Genomic DNA, 18,822 nt, shown 5'->3' on the forward strand with positions numbered 1-18,822 from the left:
CAAGTTCTAAAACTATCTTTTGCTAGCTACTACCAACTACCTCATATTATTTTTACTTTTTATAGTACAATAAATTGCTCAACTTATTATATATTACAAATCAGATCTTACTCCCAAATCAATATTATATCATAGTGACTATCTGTCAATTTAAATTTGTTTACCATTACTTAATTTAGTCCCTTATATATCTTCTCCTCATTTTAGCTTTATATAACTACCTTAGTTCATATATTCACAATTGTTAAAATAATCAAGGTGCTATTCTCAGGTGCTAAAGTGTAATAAGTTCACTATTTTGCCATTATATACCCTAGTTCATTTATTTGATTACAACTCTATTTGTTCACCACAAATTATTTTAGTCCCTTTATATTGTCTCCTTTATTTTAGCTTTAAAGAACTACCTTAGCTCATATTTTTACATTTGTTAAAATAATTCAGGTGCTATTTCATAGCTTTAGAATATTTACTTTGTTTTATACTTAATTCTAACTATAGATTCACTATAAATCCTATGATTACAAGCATTGATCCTGATACCAACCTCTTATTGAATGACTTAAATGAATCAAACAGTAACTGTAATGGCACTTCTCAGAGCCAACAAAAACATAACTGTCTTTAACTACAATATCAGATCTTTAAGCAAACATTACGATGACCTCATAGCATTACTAAATTCCCTGCATGCCAGTATGTCCATCATTACTCTCACTGAAACCTGGCTAAAGCCTGATACTACAGATGTCTATGCCATTCCTGGTTACACAGCCATACACAACTGTAGGCCAGATCAACAAGGGGGTGGCACAGCTGTATACTACACAGACCAGCTAAAATGTATCACTAATACTTGCACAAGGGATGAACATGGGAACATATAATAGCTAAATTCAAATCCAAATACCTACAAAAACCTCTCACAGTGATAAACATCTACAGAGTACCACAATCTAACATTAGCCATTTTAGTGAAAACCTAGGAAGTATGATAACTGATGCACGCATGAACAAAGATCACTTACTACTCTCAGGTGACTTCAATATAAATCTCCTGCAAGTCCAGGACCTACACGTTACTGAATTCACAAACACAATGAGTAACTGCATATTGCTACCAACAGTAACAAAACCTACAAGAGTTACAGAGACTAGTGTTTCCCTACTTGACCACATTTGGACCAACACCATATCCCCTTTAAAATCAGGCATAATCACAGATAATACCACAGACCACTACCCTACCTTCCTCATAACAAATCCTGGCAAATTACCCCAAGACACTACTAAAGTCACTTTCAGACTTCACAATGAGGCAGCCATTAATAACTTCACAGCAGCAGTGACAAACATTGACTGGCACACTGAGCTAGAAATCTATACAGATATTGACGAATGTATTAATAATTTTCTAAAAAAGACCCAATACCTCTATAACAAGCACTGCCCTAAAAAAACTAAACAGATGACAGCTAAGAGACTGAACAGTCCCTGGCTAACACTCAGCATCCTCAAATCCATAAATACAAAGCACCTATATGAAAAACAGAACAGAATGGGTCACATAACCAGAGACCAAACAAAACGTTACTTGTCAAGTCCTAACCAGCCTGATAAGAAGGGCTAAAAAATTGTATTATGAGAACAGATTATCCAACTTACGAGGTGATATAAAAAAGACCTGGAAAACCCTATCAGAAATTCTAGGAACAAAAAAGATATCACAAAATACAAAATTAAATTAACAAAATCAGATGAACCCCAACTCCCACCAACTGAAACAGCAAACATACTCAATGATTTCTTCTCCACTATAGGAAAAAACCTTGCCATTAAAATCCCAAGCTCAGATACCCCACCCAGTGACTACCTCACTGGCAACTACCCGAACACACTGTTCCTAGCTCCAACTAAACCAACTGAAGTCTCCCTTATTATCAACACACTAAAAAACAAGACAGGAGATTTAAATACCTTACCACCTTTTATATACAAAAAAGCATCACAAGTGCTATCACCAATCATTGCAACACTCTTTAACAAATCCATCGAATCCTCTACCTTCCCTACAGTTCTCAAAATAGCAAGGGTCACCCCGATTCATAAAGGAGGAGACCAAACAGACTTGAATAACTATAGGCCAATATCCAACTTACACCCTCTCTCTAAAATCTTCGAAAAATTAATTCATCAGTGAATCTATTCCTACCTCATCTCCCAAAACGTACTCAACCCCTGTCAATTTGGGTTCAGGCCTAATAAAAATACTAATGATGCTATTATACACATGCTAGAACATATATACAGTGGAACCTCAAAAATCGAACTTTCTTCGGTCCAGAAGTCTGTTCGAGTGCCTTTAACGAATGAATTTATTCCCATCAGGAATAATGTAAATTAGATTAGTCCATTTCAGACCCTTAAAAATACACTTATAAAAGCACTTACAAAAATACACTTACATAATTGGTTGTGTTTGGAGCAGTTCGATTTTTGAGGTTCCACTGTACACTGCAATAGAGAAAAAAGAAGTCCCACTGGGGATCTTCATTGACTTACGTAAAGCTTTTGATACAGCTGACCATGACTTGCTCCATATAAAATTGTCACACTATGGTATAAGAGGGCACTCCCTCAAATACCTAAAGTCATATCTCAGCAACAGAAGCCAATATGTGTACACAAATGGGGCAAACTCTTCCACACAGCCAATAACAGTTGGTGTCCCACAGGGAAGTGTCCTTGGCCCTCTTCCCTTTCTCATATACATAAATGATCTACCAAATGCATCATAACTACTCAAACCCACACTATTTGCAGATGACACTACATACGTCTTCTCTCACCCGAGCCCAGTCACGCTAGCCAATACTGTAAATACCGAATTACAGAAAATATCTACCTGGATGAGGACTAACGAACTTACTCTAAACATTGACAAAACCTACTACATTCAGTTTGGTAACAGAGCTACAGATGTCCCTCTTAACATAATGATAAATGGATCACCTATCACAAAACTCACAGAGGGAAAATTCTTAGGAATCCACCTTGATAATAGACTCAAATTTCAAACACATATACAGCAAATTTCCAAGAAAATTTCCAAAACCGTAGGCACACTATCGAAGATACGGTACTACGTTCCACAGTCAGCCCTCCTGGCCCTGTATCACTCACTTATTTAACCCTATTTCACCTGTGGAATTTGTGCATGGGGCTCAACAACAATAAATCTTCTCGGACCACTAATTACCCAACAAAAGGCTGCAGTCAGAATGATAACAAATTCCCACTACAGGCAGCACACTCCACCAATATTCAAAACCCTATACCTACTCACCATACAAAACATCCATACTTATTACTGCACCTATTACATACATAGAACACTTAACTCTGATATAAACCCTCCCCTCAAATGTCTCCTTACCAACCTCAACAGAACACATGACCATAACACAAGGCACAGATCACTCTTTGATGTTCCTCGTGTCCATCTCACGCTATGCAAAAACTCAATGCACATAAAAGGCCCTAAAATCTGGAATTCATTACCTGTGAATATAAAAGAAACACTGTCTGTTTATAAATTCAAGTCTCTTCTCAAAAATCACTTACTCACCCACAACCAAATAAATACTGAATAATTGTATCTTAAAAATTGTATCTCATAAATGTTTCTCATAATTGTATCTCATAAATGTTTAACCTGATACCCAATCAAACTTTGTTATTTTTTAATTACATTATCTAACAGAATACTCCATTCTACTGACTGCTCAGCAACACAGTAAATGACCATATGACCTGTCTTTTTAATACTCATTTGTGCTTAATTGTTATCTGTTTACAATAATGTTTTACCACTGAATATATCACTGCTTAGTTAATCTTAAGTTAATTTTAAGCCTGCCCATAATGCTCTGCATACAAGGGGCTTTGGCATGTTGCACTTAACTGTATTCATTTGTACTACTCTGTATCATGTTCAAATTAATAAATAAATAAATAAATAAATATTATAGAACAATAGTAATAAACAATTTTTTATATTGTCCATTTGTGTAAATAAGTTTTGTAAACAATATAATGATACTAATGTTTGTGAAATTATTGTAAGGTGCAATGTATTTGTACATTGCACCTTACTTTGGTCTCACAGGCCACATAAGTTATGTGAAAAAATAAAATAGTGAAAAAAACAAGAAACCTTCGAATGTAAGTAAACAAAGTTTACCGGGTGAGCATCATTCGCTGCTGTTGCTTACATGGCTCACTTTCTGCCAGTTTTACTCCTCTATATCTCAGTAAGTACTAATCGCAAAATTTTCTGGGGGTGCTTAGAACAATCAGAAAATTTGTCTTAACATTTTGGTAAGAAAAAATTTTTTTTTTTTTTTTTTTAATATTTTTTGACACTAGGAGACACTTCAGGATTGGGGGGTTGTGACAGTCAAAGAGTTAACCCTTTGACTGTTTTGGTCATATATATACATCTTATGAGCCACCGTTTTTGACGTATATATACTTGTAAATTCTAGCGGTTTCAATTCAAGCAGGAGAAAGCTGGTAGGCCCACAAGTGAGAGAACGGGTCAGTGTGGTCAGTGTGCACCATATAAAAAAAAAATTCTGTAGCACCCAGTGCATAATGAGAAAAAAAAACTCCAACCGTTTTTTTAATTAACCCTTTCAGGGTCCTCTCCTAAACTTGTTCTCAGGGTCAAAAATTTTTCAGAAAAAAAAAAATTATTTTTTCTTATGAAATGATAGAGAATCTTTTCCCAATCATAATGACACCAAAAGTATGAAATTTGATGGAAAACTTATGGAATTATGCTCTTGTGAAGTTAGCGGTCTCACCGATGTTTACGCATTGGCGATTTCGCCAACTTTGAGCCCTATTTTCGACCAATTCCTCTGTACTAGTCAACAGAAATCATATTTATTTCACTAGAACTCCATTTGGTCTATCGATTGAGTACAAGAAACCACCCATTTACCAGTTTCAACTATCCAACAAAGTGGTTAGAAATTAGCAATTTTGCCAATTTCACACAAATATCAGAAGATGCCAATTTCCAAATAGGGTCCAGAATAAGCAAGACAGACATTCCTGGCACTAAAATAACAAGTTCTCTATTCGTTAGTCATGTCCCCAGGCCCCTTTTATATTTCTTTTGCTTTCCACTCTGAATTTTTATTCTCACAAAAAATAGAAGATTTACTGTTATGCAGACTTCTGCATTAGTGTAGAAATGGTATAAATAATATCAGTGCACTTGTGAAAGAATATTAGACTCACCAGTTGACGTGTATTGGACGCTTGGCATGATTTGTTTACTTTTGAACTTTGGTAAAATCAAACATTTCTGCTACTTTCAGCTCAATTTCAAGGTACTTTTTATTGTGAAACCAATCAAAATCATCTCAATTTCTGTAACATGTTTTCCATTCTATATAGTGAGACTAGGAAAACTAGAATACAACCATAAATACCATACGAAAATACAGTGCAAAGTCGCTGTTTTAATCCAAAAACACGGTCAAAGTTTTTTTTCTCATTACACACTGTGTGCTGCAGGATTTTTTTATACTGTGCACACTGACCACATAGCCCCATTCTTTCATATGTAGGCCTACCAGCTTTCTCTCACTAGATTTGAAGGCGCTAGAATTTAGGCATTCTAGTACGTTAATAACCCTGGTGTGTAAGCCGTACTAGTATGTTGAAAACCCTTAAAGGGTTAAAATGTCGACTTTGTGGTGTATTTTCGTATAGTATATATGGTTGTATTCTCGTTTTCTTGGTCTCATTTGACAGAATGGAAAACATATTATAGAAATAGAGGTTATTTTGATTGGTTTTACTATGAAAAGAACCTAGAAATGTAGCTCAAAGTAGGGGAAATGTTTGATTTTTGCCAATGTTCAAAAGTAAACAAATGATGTCAGTGTCCAGTAAATGTCCAACGAACCATTCTAATATGCAGTCATGAATGGGTTGACATTATTTATACAATTCTTACAATATTGCAGTAGTCTGCCTAACAGTAAATCTTCTATTTTTTGTTTGAATAAAAATTCAAAACAGAAGGCAAGAGTAATATCAGAGGGGCCTGGAGACATGACTGATGAACAAAGAAAATGTTATTTTAGAGCCAGGAATGTCTGCATTGTTCATTCTGGACCCTATTTTGAAATTGTCATATTTTTTAATTTTCATGAAATTGGCCAAACTGCAAATTTCTGACCACGTTATTGTATTGGGTAGTTGATATCGGTAAATGGGCAGTTTCTTGTACTCAATCGATAGAAAAAATGGAGTTCTAAAGAAAGAGCTATGAGTTTGGTCGACTGGAACAATGGAATTAGTAACAAGCACAAAAACCAATGGATTTTAAGGAAATGTTTGGATGAATGCACGGAGTATATGCTCACTCACTGAGATAAACAGGGAAACTGACTCACCTTTGAATGGCATCCCGGCAGGCTGACGCGTCTAGCATGACCGATTTGCAAGGCACCGGCCAAAGCACGGAGCAAAATTTTGGCCCAAACATCGGCCTACATACAATTTGGCCAATACCCGCATTGGCTGATATCTGGGATTCCACTGTATTATTATATATGAAGAGAAATATGTAGGGAGAGGAATCTTGTAAAACATTGCTTTTTCATTGCAGTGAAGATGATCCGCAGTGGCTTCTGGATGAAGGTCAAGAGTCAAAACAAAATGAAGCTGAGAATGTGAACCATCAGTCAGACACAACAGAAGGTCAGTCAGACACAACAGGTCAGTTGGTCACACAGAACCAACAGTCGGCTGACAAACTTGCGGCTAAACAGCACAGGCAACTACCCTCAGACAGCCCGCTTTCAGAATCATTGGTGAACGATGTTAAGGATGACGACAAGATGACAGACACTGAAGACGAGGAGGAAGCAGATGACACTCTGGCAGAGGAGGTATCTGATGACGATACAGAAAGAAGCTTGTCACCTTCACAAACAAAGGTATGAGTGAGGATCACATAATCTACAATGTTTTTTTTTATACTGGTAATAATGTATGGAATTTCTCTGTGCTTAAGTAATTTATCTTTATTATGAACTTTTAATACATTTTTTGTTAATGGAGATAAATGGTATAAAATAGTGACCCGATGAAAAAATAGATAAATGTAGTATAATGCTATCCTTTATTAACTACATCTTATCCACACAGTGGAATTTATCTACGGTGGACCCCCGGTTATCAGCCAACTCGGTTATCGGCCGGTTTTTCGGCGCCTGGTTATCGGCCATTTGGGAGGCGTCCATCCGCCGGCAGGGGCCGCTTGCGAGTCAGTTTGGCTTTGTCTCTGGGCGAGTGAGGAAGCTTCTGCTCATTCATCCAATCATTTTGCTATAATCCATTGCTTTTTGTGGTTATTGATTGAGTGCAACTGCAGAATAAGCAACCATGGGCCCAAAGAAACACGTTACATAGTATATAAAAACATGCAATGTTTATATGCTATGTATATTTAATAATAATCACTTGTACATTAAATGTCATTTTTTAGATTAATATAGACATTTTCATTAATCCATCTATTATATCTTCTTCAAAATTACATAAGAAACACATTACATAGCATATAAACATGTAATGTTTATTATATGCAATGTATATTTAATAATCACTCTTTGCCACATTAAATGTCTTATTTTACGTTAATATAGGCATTTTCATTAATCCATCTATGATATTTTCTTCAAAATTATATAAGAAACACGTTACATATCATGTAGCATATAAACATCCAATGTTTATATGGAGAGTGGGATGGAGAGTAAACATTACATTTTCTCTGATGCAGCATTAGAGAAAACTGAATCTGGCGACTGGTGCAGTAACCGCCCTTCACATGCGTTTGTTTACAACTCTTGGCATGAATTATTCATTACTTCTCCCTTTGTTTATGATGGCATCTAAAGGTAGTTGTTAGAAACGATTAAACTCAGTGAACATGGTAATAATATGGCTGTGTAGTGTAATAATATGGCTGTGTAGTGTAATAATATGGCTGTGTATGTGAAAATTTGTGTGGACTGCCTCCAAGTGAGTCGCCTACCCTGGCAAACTCTGTTGACACCGAGCTCTGAGGTGGGTACCTCAGCCTCACAAGTGGCTTATAGGACAGATTTTCACAAATGATTGATGTTGCAAGAAACTCGCCTGCATGCACGTATAAAGGACTAACTTACTTGGTGTTGCAGCATATATCCTGATTTTCAACTTCCCTAAGCTTAGCCTTAGCCCCTCTGGACGTCCCCTCAGAAACCACGTGCAACCGGGAGCCTTAATTCCTGCAATATTCAATCGTTATTAGTGACCTGCCTGCACCTCAGAGATTCCTATATCCAAGAGGGTATGTATCCCCTAGTATAACTATGCAGACACGGACACTAGCTTCCAGACTGCTTTGAGACACTGATACTTACTGGGCATGCTCTGCCTGTTGCACACTGGACCCACAGATAAACTCAACTCACAATCTCCCCAGACACTGGCCAGAAATCTACGAGAAAGTGGAGGTCTTGTCTTACTGTATGGGCCTGACGGAGGAGGTCATCTACGGTACATTGAGGTGCCTCTACCAGATTTCCCCAGGTCTCAAATGTGAAGACACGTGGGGGGCGCCGTCTGCTGATCACGGCACGTCTTGTCCAGTTGGTGTCTGTCTTAAGAAGAACGAGCTGGTCCCTCTTCCAGACCCTCGTCACTTCGTTCAAACTAGGGCTGCCAGTTCTCCTTAGCTAACTTATCCTAGTGTTTGCCTACATTATCGGCCTATTACTACCTATGTCTTAGGTCTACATTATTATCTACAGTTGCCTTAGTAAACCTAATATTAATATACTAACAGTAAACTACCTACTCCTTCCCTGAAGGGTAAATCTATAAATAAATAAGTGCCTACCATCAATCGCCAACCCGGGGAGAGAAATGTGTTTATGTTCGGGGAGAACGCTTTTTGTTTGGGTGAGTTATAAGGGCCATCCAGCTCAGCCGTTCCATCACGGCCATGTCGGATTGGTCCTGTGGAACTTTAGGGACCAAATAAATTTCCACATCCTCCCGCCGGCGAAGGTAGGCGCTAAGTCTAAATCAAGTTCACCTTCCGCAAGCCCCCACAGAGGACCCTGGACACGAGTGCCGTCCGGCCACTCTCGTCGAGCAGACTCCGGTCTAACTTCAACCGTCCAGTTTCCCCTGTGTGGACCTCTGGGGGTGTAAACTTGTTGGTTCCGGTGGTCTTAGCACCCTTTGCTTTAACTTTAACGTAGTTCATATGTCTAGCCTTGACTGAGTGGCTCCGTACTTTCCCAACCAGTGGCCCACATGCCCTGGTAGCTTTTCCTCCCACTGTTACGAGGTTCCCTGGATTTAAAGGCAATCTATCTCCCTCTTTACGTACCCTGTAAAAGTGTTTTCCCAAGGTGGCCGAGTGTTCGTCACTACCTACCCGGTTCAGCTTCCCTGGCGGTTCATCGTGTATACTGGTATTCATTATCACTACTCCCCCAGCTATCATGGGGACAGCTTCTCCTCTATCTGGCGTGGCAGGGAATTCAGGTGGAATCCTGCCGCCTATGATGTATCCTACTGGGGATCTGTATAAACCAATTCCTTCCTTAAACGTCCGTCGTGTAGACAGGAAGTCATCTATATGATTGGCTCCCACCAGGATACCTACATTTCTGACTGTGTCAATGGTAATTCCCTGGTCTGCCAGCTTCACGTCAAGGTCTTTCAATCGCTTAGCTGCTGCAGCAAGACCTCTCGCTGTAATTGCCCTGGGTAATGTCTCTACCACCAAGACTGTAATATCTCTGCGATGTCTACCTAATTTGACTGTGACATCCACCACATCATAAGATTTGGGTGGGACCTGACTTATAGCCCCTCCCAACATCATACTAACTTTCTTTGTGGCCTTCAAATTTAATTTAGCCACCAACTTCTTTGTTATCAAGGATACTTGTGCTACTGGGTCAAAGAATAATCGGGTTGTTTCGGACCTGTGCCCATTCACAACCTTTGCCATGACTGTAGGTAGGGCAGCACCTCCGTGATTCTCACTCGGATTAGAGACTTCACTCCCACTAATCACGCTGGCTACCATTTCAGGCTCAGACTCACTTTCTATCTCTACCTGAGAGATATCCCTACTAGCTTGGGGTTCCCTTAAATTATTGGGACATAGTGCAGTGTGGTGCTTACCTTTGCAACAGACTCGACACTCACTGAGCTGGGTGCCACAGTCTCTCGCAAAGTGTTCCCCACAACACTTGAAGCAGAGTCTCAACTCCCTTAGTCTCTGTTGCCTACTGCTCAGTGTTATATACTCCGAGCAACTCGTGCTAGCATGTTCGCCTTCACAGAACACGCATATTCTGGCATGAGTGCCTCTGAGGTTCTGCTTAGAGGTTCTTACCTTAGACACTTCTTTACCATAGTACACTCCAACGTTAGTCATACGAGCTTTAGACTGATCTCTCGAGATCTTTGAGTGACTGTCTGGGTTTTTATGTGGTGATGGTGGTGACTCTTCTCTCACACCTATACTCAAATGAGAAACGAGATCTCCCAACCCCTCAACAATTTGTTTTATCGTGAACCTATTCGTCTGATATTTTAAGTGTAACTCATGCACTGTCGTGCTAGTCAGTTTCCTCTGAATCACCTGGCTATGGACCCATTCTGAATCATCCTCATCATGCAAATCTCTGAAACTATTTGTCAAGCTCATAATTTCAATACGGAGCTTCTCTAGGCTTTGACGGTCATGTCGGCAAGCCTCTAGATCCAACAACCGATAAAGTATAGCTACCTTTATCTCTTCAGTGTTGCCAGACATGTCTTCTAATTGGTCTTTGGCATGTTGGTAATTAGTTTCAGTAATCTGGTAGTGCCGGACCAGGTCTAAGGCTTTACCCTTGAGCTGCGACCGCAAATACTACAATTTGATGGCATCTGACAAATCGTTCCTGTCATCTATCTGGGCTTTAAACTGATCCCAGAAAGCAATGTACTCAGGGTTCCGTCAAATGTCGGTAAATTCAACTGGGGCAACCTGGGCAACATATTGACAGGTGTGTGGCTGTTTGGGGTACCTGCGGTGTTCAACACCACCCTTGGAATATTAGCCTTTAATGTACTTAACTTATCTTTGTACATATTCATCTCCTGATGACAATCTACATCATCCTTAGTGAATTCGTTCAGAGCCTGCTGAAGACTACCCTGGGATTCATTATCCTCAATAGCCTGTAGCTCATATGCTGAGAATGCTTGTTCATAGGCTTCCCATTTTTCCCCCAAACTCCTCAAGCAGTCTTGCAAATCATCGCAGTCTACATTACTGCGTTGGCAAGTAGCCTTGCACCTGTTACGCGTTCTGTTCAGATGCCCTTTGTATGCCGCTACTGATTGTTTTAATTTTGTTAATGTGGCACGTCCCACTAAGATCCCGCCTCCTCCTGCTTCAACTCATCTCACCGCAGTATATAAGCTGAACCAGACTCTCCTGAACTCCCATCTGCCATTGTCGAGGTTTAATGAGGAGTGTGACACTAATTGTACTTTACCCAGTCCACCCCACAGCACGTCACGGTGTTAGGTAAGAATGAACGAGTCTTAAGGCTTCTCAACAAGCTTAACAATTCCCTTTGTTATATTGACTCTACTCTGACTTAAAATGTACACTGTTAGCTCTCAAATCCCAATCAAAATGTGTATCGATGTGAAAGCTTAACCTAGCACTTTCCTGTACAATGCCAGCAAATAATTACAGGACTTAATCTAGTCTCAGGTACAATTCACAAATCCCACATTAACATGAATCAAAGACAATGAAAATCACACAATAAAAAGTGCAGTATACAAATTAAAATCACTTGGTTAACACAAATAAATTCAACAAATCAACTTGTAAAACAGTAAATGAATAATGTATGTAAATAGCTTGGCCTAACTGTGCCCAGTTTACTCTGTCTAGCATGGATGGTTGGATAAGGTAAATCCTAACCTAGCTAGTGTGCTATAACTTAAACCTGGCTTTATAACTCCCTGTAAATAATAACTAGGTTAAATCTGTCCTAGCTACTATAACTTTGTAAATATTGTACAAGCCTAGCCTAACTGTGGCTACCTTGCAAATCCACTGTAAGTAATCAACACACAAGTCTCCTACTCTGGATTACTTGTAATCACTGTAAATAATTAAATTCACAAGCTTCTCTAGCCTACATGGCCTGCCTGTAAATTACTGCAAATAATAACTTCTGTGTATAGTCAGCTTGGCCTAGCCTCTGTGTAACTTTGGGCCTGGGTGAGCTAACTTAACCTAACTCTGTTAAACTGGTTCCTAACTGTGGCCTAGCTAAGATAGCTTAACCTAGCTATTCCACATCACGGTTTTCGAAGGACCACTTTTGTGAAAATTTGTGTGAACTGCCTCCAAGTGAGTCGCCTACCCTGGCAAACTCTGTTGACACCGAGCTCTGAGGTGGGTACCTCAGCCTCACAAGTGGCTTATAGGACAGATTTTCACAAATGATTGATGTTGCAAGAAACTCGCCTGCATGCACGTATAAAGGACTAACTTATTTGGTGTTGCAGCATATATCCTGATCTTCAACTTCCCTAAGTTTAGCCTTAGCCCCTCTGGACTTTCCCTCAGAAACCACGTGCAACCGGGAGCCTTAATTCCTGCAATATTCAATCGTTATTAGTGACCTGCCTGCACCTCAGAGATTCCTATATCCAAGAGGGTATGTATCCCCTAGTATAACTATGCAGACACGGACACTAGCTTCCAGACTGCTTTGAGACACTGGTACTTACTGGGCATGCTCTGCCTGTTGCACACCGGGCCCACAGATAAACTCAACTCACAATCTCCCCAGACACTGGCCAGAAATCTACGAGAAAGTGGAGGTCTTGTCTTACTGTATGGGCCTGACGGAGGAGGTCATCTACGGTACATCGAGGTGCCTCTACCAGATTTCCCCAGGTCTCAAATGTGAAGACACGTGGGGGGCGCCGTCTGCTGATCACGGCACGTCTTGTCCAGTTGGTGTCTGTCTTAAGAAGAACGAGTTGGTCCCTCTTCCAGACCCTCGTTACTTCGTTCAAACTAGGGCTGCCAGTTCTCCCTAGCTAACTTATCCTAGTGTTTGCCTACATTATCGGCCTATTACTACCTATGTCTTAGGTCTACATTATTATTATCTACAGTTGCCTTAGTAAACCTAATATTAATATACTAACAGTAAACTACCTACTCCTTCCCTGAAGGATAAATCTATAAATAAATAAGTGCCTACCATCAATCGCCAACCCGGGGAGAGAAATGTGTTTATGTTCGGGGAGAACGCTTTTTGTTTGGGTGAGTTATAAGGGCCATCCAGCTCAGCCGTTCCATCATGGCCATGTCGGATCGGTCCTGTGGAACTTTAGGGACCAAATAAATTTCCACAGTGTATTGTAATATAGCTGTGTTGTGTAGCCCAGGAAGGGGGGCTACATACGTGTACTGTGACTACATCTACTGCTACCTACACTGACTTTCTACAAATACTATTCACCTCTTGCCCTACATTAAGACTACAAATATTTTAAGGTTAGTAATGAATGTACCGTAGCAGTAAATGACAGATTAAAGAGGTGTGTGCAATGTGGACCAGGGTGCAAGCTTTTGTAGAGAAACACCACCCTGACCAAGCTGAAACAAGCCATATCTGCAACATGCTCAGTGACAAAACCCTGTCCCACTTCAGGGAAATCGTAGACACACGCCAGAAACAGACCTCTATGGACAGATTTGTCGTGAGATGGGTCCAGTGACTCTCAAGCTGGTCCTAGTGGCATTAAAAGACAAAGAAGGGAAATAACCCCAGAGAAGGCTTTGCTACCTAAAGTCTTTATGGAGGGGGATTCCCCTTCCAAACACTAACTCCTCCCTTTTTCCTCTTCCCTATCTTCCAGAAGCCAGCATTAGCCTTCAATAAAGGTATGTGAAACTTGCATAATTGTTAAAAAAATTATTTTTTTTTTGTGAATATTTTTGTCTGGAACAGATTAATTGTACGTATTTCCATTAATTCTTATGGGAAATATTAATTCAGTTTTTGACCATTTTGGTTATCTGCTGACCTTCTGGAACAGATTACAGCTGATAACCCAGGGTCCACTGTATTTACAAACAGATCTACCTGGGTAAAGAGTACACGAGTATATACGTATAGTGTGGAGAACGTTGAGTAGGTTGTATGTGAGACAGATTTGCAGGTCCGTCTCATATTCACCTATATGTGGTTGCAGGTGTCGAGTCTTAGCTCCAGGCCCTGCTTCTCAACTATGATAGGGTACAATAACAGCCCTTGTGGGCCCTATCATATCTTTTCCTAAAATTATGTACACAGTCTGCCTCCACTACTTCTTCATCAGGGTCATTCACTTCCCAACTACCCTGAGTACTTCTTTACTACCACTTGTTTGCCCTATCAGTTTCTCTGAGCATTTTTATGCTGTTATTTTGTCTCCACTGCCCTCCAGGGTCATTAGGTTCAGTTCCTTTAGTTTTTGATCATAGTTCATACCCTTTAGCTTTGGAATTATTCTCACTGCATACTTCTGCACTTTTTCCAGTTTCTTAACATTCTTCCTTGGGTGTGGGTTCCACAATGGTGTTGTTTACTCCAAAATGGGCCTGACTTTTTTTTTATTTAGAGTGTGTGTCTAACCTGTGATTGCAATACTTATTTTCTGTAAGAGTGTATCTATACCATGACAGTAATGCTGTGAAAGCGTGCTCATAAATTTATGCTGTGTGTTCCAGCCACACATTAGGCAGGGACCAAACTCCCAGACATACCACCCTAATGCTACCACATACACTCGAGTTACTAACATCTGCTGAGGTTTGCTGAAGCCTTCCCTGCTTCAGCACATAGGCAAGGTAGCATCTTGTATAATGTAAGACGTAGCAGAGCCTCAGTCCTTGAACCACTGAACACAAGATGTGTCACATAGTTGCACTCGCCTGCAAAATGATCCTCTGAGACAAAACCCTGTCAATAAAGATAATTGACCTATGTTTCCTCCTTATCCTCTTGTAGCCCATGGGTTGTCTGAGGGTAGCTGTTTCTGTTGTCTGGCCACAAGTTTGTCAGCCGACTGTTGGTTCTGTGTGGATGACTGACCATCGGTTGTGTTTGACTGATGGTTCACATTCTGAGCCTCTGTTTGTTTTGACTCCTGACTTTCATCCAGGAGCCACTGCAGATCATCTTCACTACAGTGAATAGGCAGTGTTTTACAAGATTACTCTATCTACATATTTCTCTTCATATACATATAACAATAATGATAATAATAATAATAATGATAATGAGGGGTTGTTGAGGTAGTTTGGATATTTAAAATGGATGAAATGAAACAGAATGACATGGAAGGCATATAAATCTGTAGTGGAAGGAAGCTGGGTTAGGGGTCAACCTAGAAAAGGTTGGAGGGAGGGGGTAAAGGAGGTTTTGTGTACAAGGAGCTTAGACTTCCAGCAAGTGTACATGAGCATGGTAGAAAGGAGTGAGTGGAGGCAAATGGTTTATATAACTTGATGTGCTGTTGGAGTAACAGAGGGGCAGCTGTACTCAAACAGGTCTCTTATCCACTTTTCTTCCTCAGGTAGCAGAGGGGCAGCTGTACTCAAGCAGGTCACGACCCAGCACATCAGGGATGACTCAGCGCCAGGGCAAAGAGTACCTAACTTGTCTCAACAATCGCCTTGACTGCCTCAACCAGCAGCTCTACCAAACACAAGAAACTCTCAATACTGTGGTGAACACTATCATGACCAGATTTGATGAGATGGAGAAAAATACTCGTTTATGTAGGACCAAACACCAGTGAAATACAAAGCAGAGAAAATAAGTTATGATATTACATTTATAGCTAAACCTGTGTAAATCATTTAACTCAAGGAGTTCTGGAGTCTTGATCCTCTGTCCACTAATGAAGATCTGGACTCTGTCCTGTCAGGTTGTTGGTGATAGTGCAAGTTTAAGGTAAATAAATGTTGTGTCTCACAGAGTGTCACTGAGCTTATATTTTATCTCAGGTTAGCTATTACTTGCTGGAAATAAGAAAACAATCCTTATATTTTCTGTATAAGAACTGATACATAAGGGCATAGATATTGTACTTCAGATGATTGTTTGGATCGTGAAGGCAGTGCATGTCTCACAAGACAACTATTGAATGAAAGATGGTGAATATATTTTCTTTGTGTTATATCAGTGGGAGACTATCGTTGGTGTAAGAGAAAAATCTTTGCATGTGTCTTTATCTGCCTTTAGTGATTCTCCTCCATTGAAGCACTTGTGTCTCAGTATAGTGGTCTTGGCTCACTCTCAAAGGTAAACTGAACATTTATAACACAGGGTGATGAGTCAGCCATGTGACACAACATGGTGAGTCGGCTTTGTGACACAAGATGGTGAGTCAGCCATGTGACACAACATGGTGAGTCGGCTTTGTGACACAAGATGGTGAGTCAGCCATGTGACACAACATGGTGAGTCAGCCATGTGACAAGGTGGTGAGCCAGTCAAGTGACACAAGATCACCAACCACTTGGATACCAAACATTTGCATAACCCAGGACAGAATGGGTTTAGAGCAGGTCTTTCCTTCCTCTCACAACTACTGGACCACTATACCACGGTCTTAGATGATTGCTTGTGCCTCTTACAACTTCTGGACTACTATGACATGGTCTTGGATATACTGGAGGACAAAATGCAGATGTAGTATGGATGGATGTATAACTTTCTAACAAACAGAGCACAGAGTAATAGTAAACAGTAAAGTCAGAGGCAGCTACAGTGAGAAGCTCTGTTCCACAAGGTACAATACTCACTCCCATCCTGTTCCTCACCCTCCATGTGACACAAGATGATGAGCCTGTGATGTGACACAAGGTGACTAGCTAGCCATGTGACACAAGGTGACGAGTCAGCCATGTGACACAAGGTGACGAGTCAGCCATGTGACACAAGGTGACGAGTCAGCCATGTGACACAAGGTGACGAGTCAGCCATGTGACACAATATGATGAGTCAACCATGATACTCCTGACTTAATTGCATTTATTTCTCGCCACTGAAACTCCCTTACCTCCCTTCAACTTTGTTTCACCTAAAACCAGGACATCCAGTTTCTATTCATTCATAACATTGGCAATCATCTCTTTCTTATCATCTGCACTACATCCACACACATTCAAACATCCTAACTTTATAAAGTTTTTCTTATTTTTAGTAATTTATACAGGAGAAGAAGTTACTAGCTCATTGGTTGTAACATTTTAGTTGCTTCTTACAACTCAGTAACCCATGGCCTGGTAGGCAAAGCTCTCGCTTCACATGCTGAGTGTCCGTAGTTTGATTCCCAGTGAGAGTGGCAACATAGCTGTTTCCTTACATCATTCTATCATGCAGGAAGAACCATAGATCTATGGTGCATCCAACAAAGTAAGCAAATGCTTGGATGTCACTAATGCCCGGCTCCAGCTGGGTTACAAGTATAATTAGGAGGTTAAATCACCACCACTAGATGTAGAACAAACGAAATGTAAACTTTGCCAGACTGGCTATTGTCACACCTTGCATCATTATGTGCTGGAGTGCGATAAAATTAATGAATTCAGAGACAACTCACTCAGAAATGTTCAAGATGTGAAAGTATTTTATCCACAGTGGTATATTACAAACCATTCTGGAAAAATACCCTGACTTTGCTTATTGTTAATTTATTTATTTATTATTAATTTGAACATGATACATAGAAGTACAAGGAAATACAGTGGACCCCCGCATAACGATTACCTCCGAATGCAACCAATTATGTAAGTGTATTTATGTAAGTGCGTTTGTACGTGTATGTTTGGGGGTCTGAAATGGACTAATCTACTTCACAATATTTCTTATGGGAACAAATTCGGTCAGTACTGGCACCTGAACATACTTCTGGAGTGAAAAAATATCGTTAACCGGGGGTCCACTGTACAGTGGTTAAGTGTAACATGCCAAAGCACTACTACTGTGTGTGTGTGTGAGGGTGTGACTCATTTAAAATTTGTATTAATAACTCCTTAATATTGTGATCAGGTGTAAACGTGTGAATGGTTCATTACCTTTGTAACTTGTTCATCTATCAAAACTTTGTGGCCCAGTCCCTGGACCCATTATGTACCTCTGTAATCCTTTTGACAACTGCCCACAGAATGGGTATCGGGTGCATAATAAAGATATTAAACTAACTTCTCGCTCTCTTTTTCTTAACCAATTTTGGTCTCATTCTCATGCTGTCGCAGTGTACACTGATGGTTTTAAATCTTCTGACAGTGTCGGATTTGCAGCGGTATTTCCAGAGTTGTGCGAGGGCATTTATTAGACTCGGCTAGCATTTTTACAACTGAATTGTAGGCATTTGTTGTCATAGTCTCACACTTCCTTAGTGCTTTGCATGGTATTAAAAAATTTAACTCACCTCATCCCCTAGTTCTTCGTATACAAATTTGGGTGCACTGCATTTCTAGCAAAACCGAAGAAATCGTTTTGTGTTTGTTCCATGGTCTTGTTGACATTGAGGGCAACAAGCAGGCAGACACTGCTGTGCAGTCAACAGAACATGACCCAGTTTCATGCAGAAATATTTCATTGTAACAATTGGACTGTCCTGTTTTTCAACGAGCACACA

The 18,822-nt window shown here is 40.0% G+C and overlaps 1 protein-coding gene across 1 annotated transcript in view; it reads left to right on the forward strand.

The window, feature by feature from the left end:
• Nucleotides 1–18,382, forward strand: part of LOC128687209 (uncharacterized) — a 273,243-nt gene extending 254,861 nt beyond the window's left edge. Inside the window, exons 16-18 of the mRNA XM_070098518.1 lie at nt 6,692–7,022; nt 7,234–7,377; nt 15,748–18,382. Coding sequence (XP_069954619.1) covers nt 6,692–7,022; nt 7,234–7,377; nt 15,748–15,972 — 700 coding nt within the window. The 3' untranslated portion in view covers nt 15,973–18,382. The remainder of the gene's footprint in view (nt 1–6,691; nt 7,023–7,233; nt 7,378–15,747) is intronic.
• Nucleotides 18,383–18,822: the final 440 nt, after the last annotated feature.

This window comes from Cherax quadricarinatus, chromosome 62, assembly GCF_038502225.1.
Source record: "Cherax quadricarinatus isolate ZL_2023a chromosome 62, ASM3850222v1, whole genome shotgun sequence".
In the NCBI taxonomy this organism is placed as follows: domain Eukaryota; kingdom Metazoa; phylum Arthropoda; class Malacostraca; order Decapoda; family Parastacidae; genus Cherax; species Cherax quadricarinatus.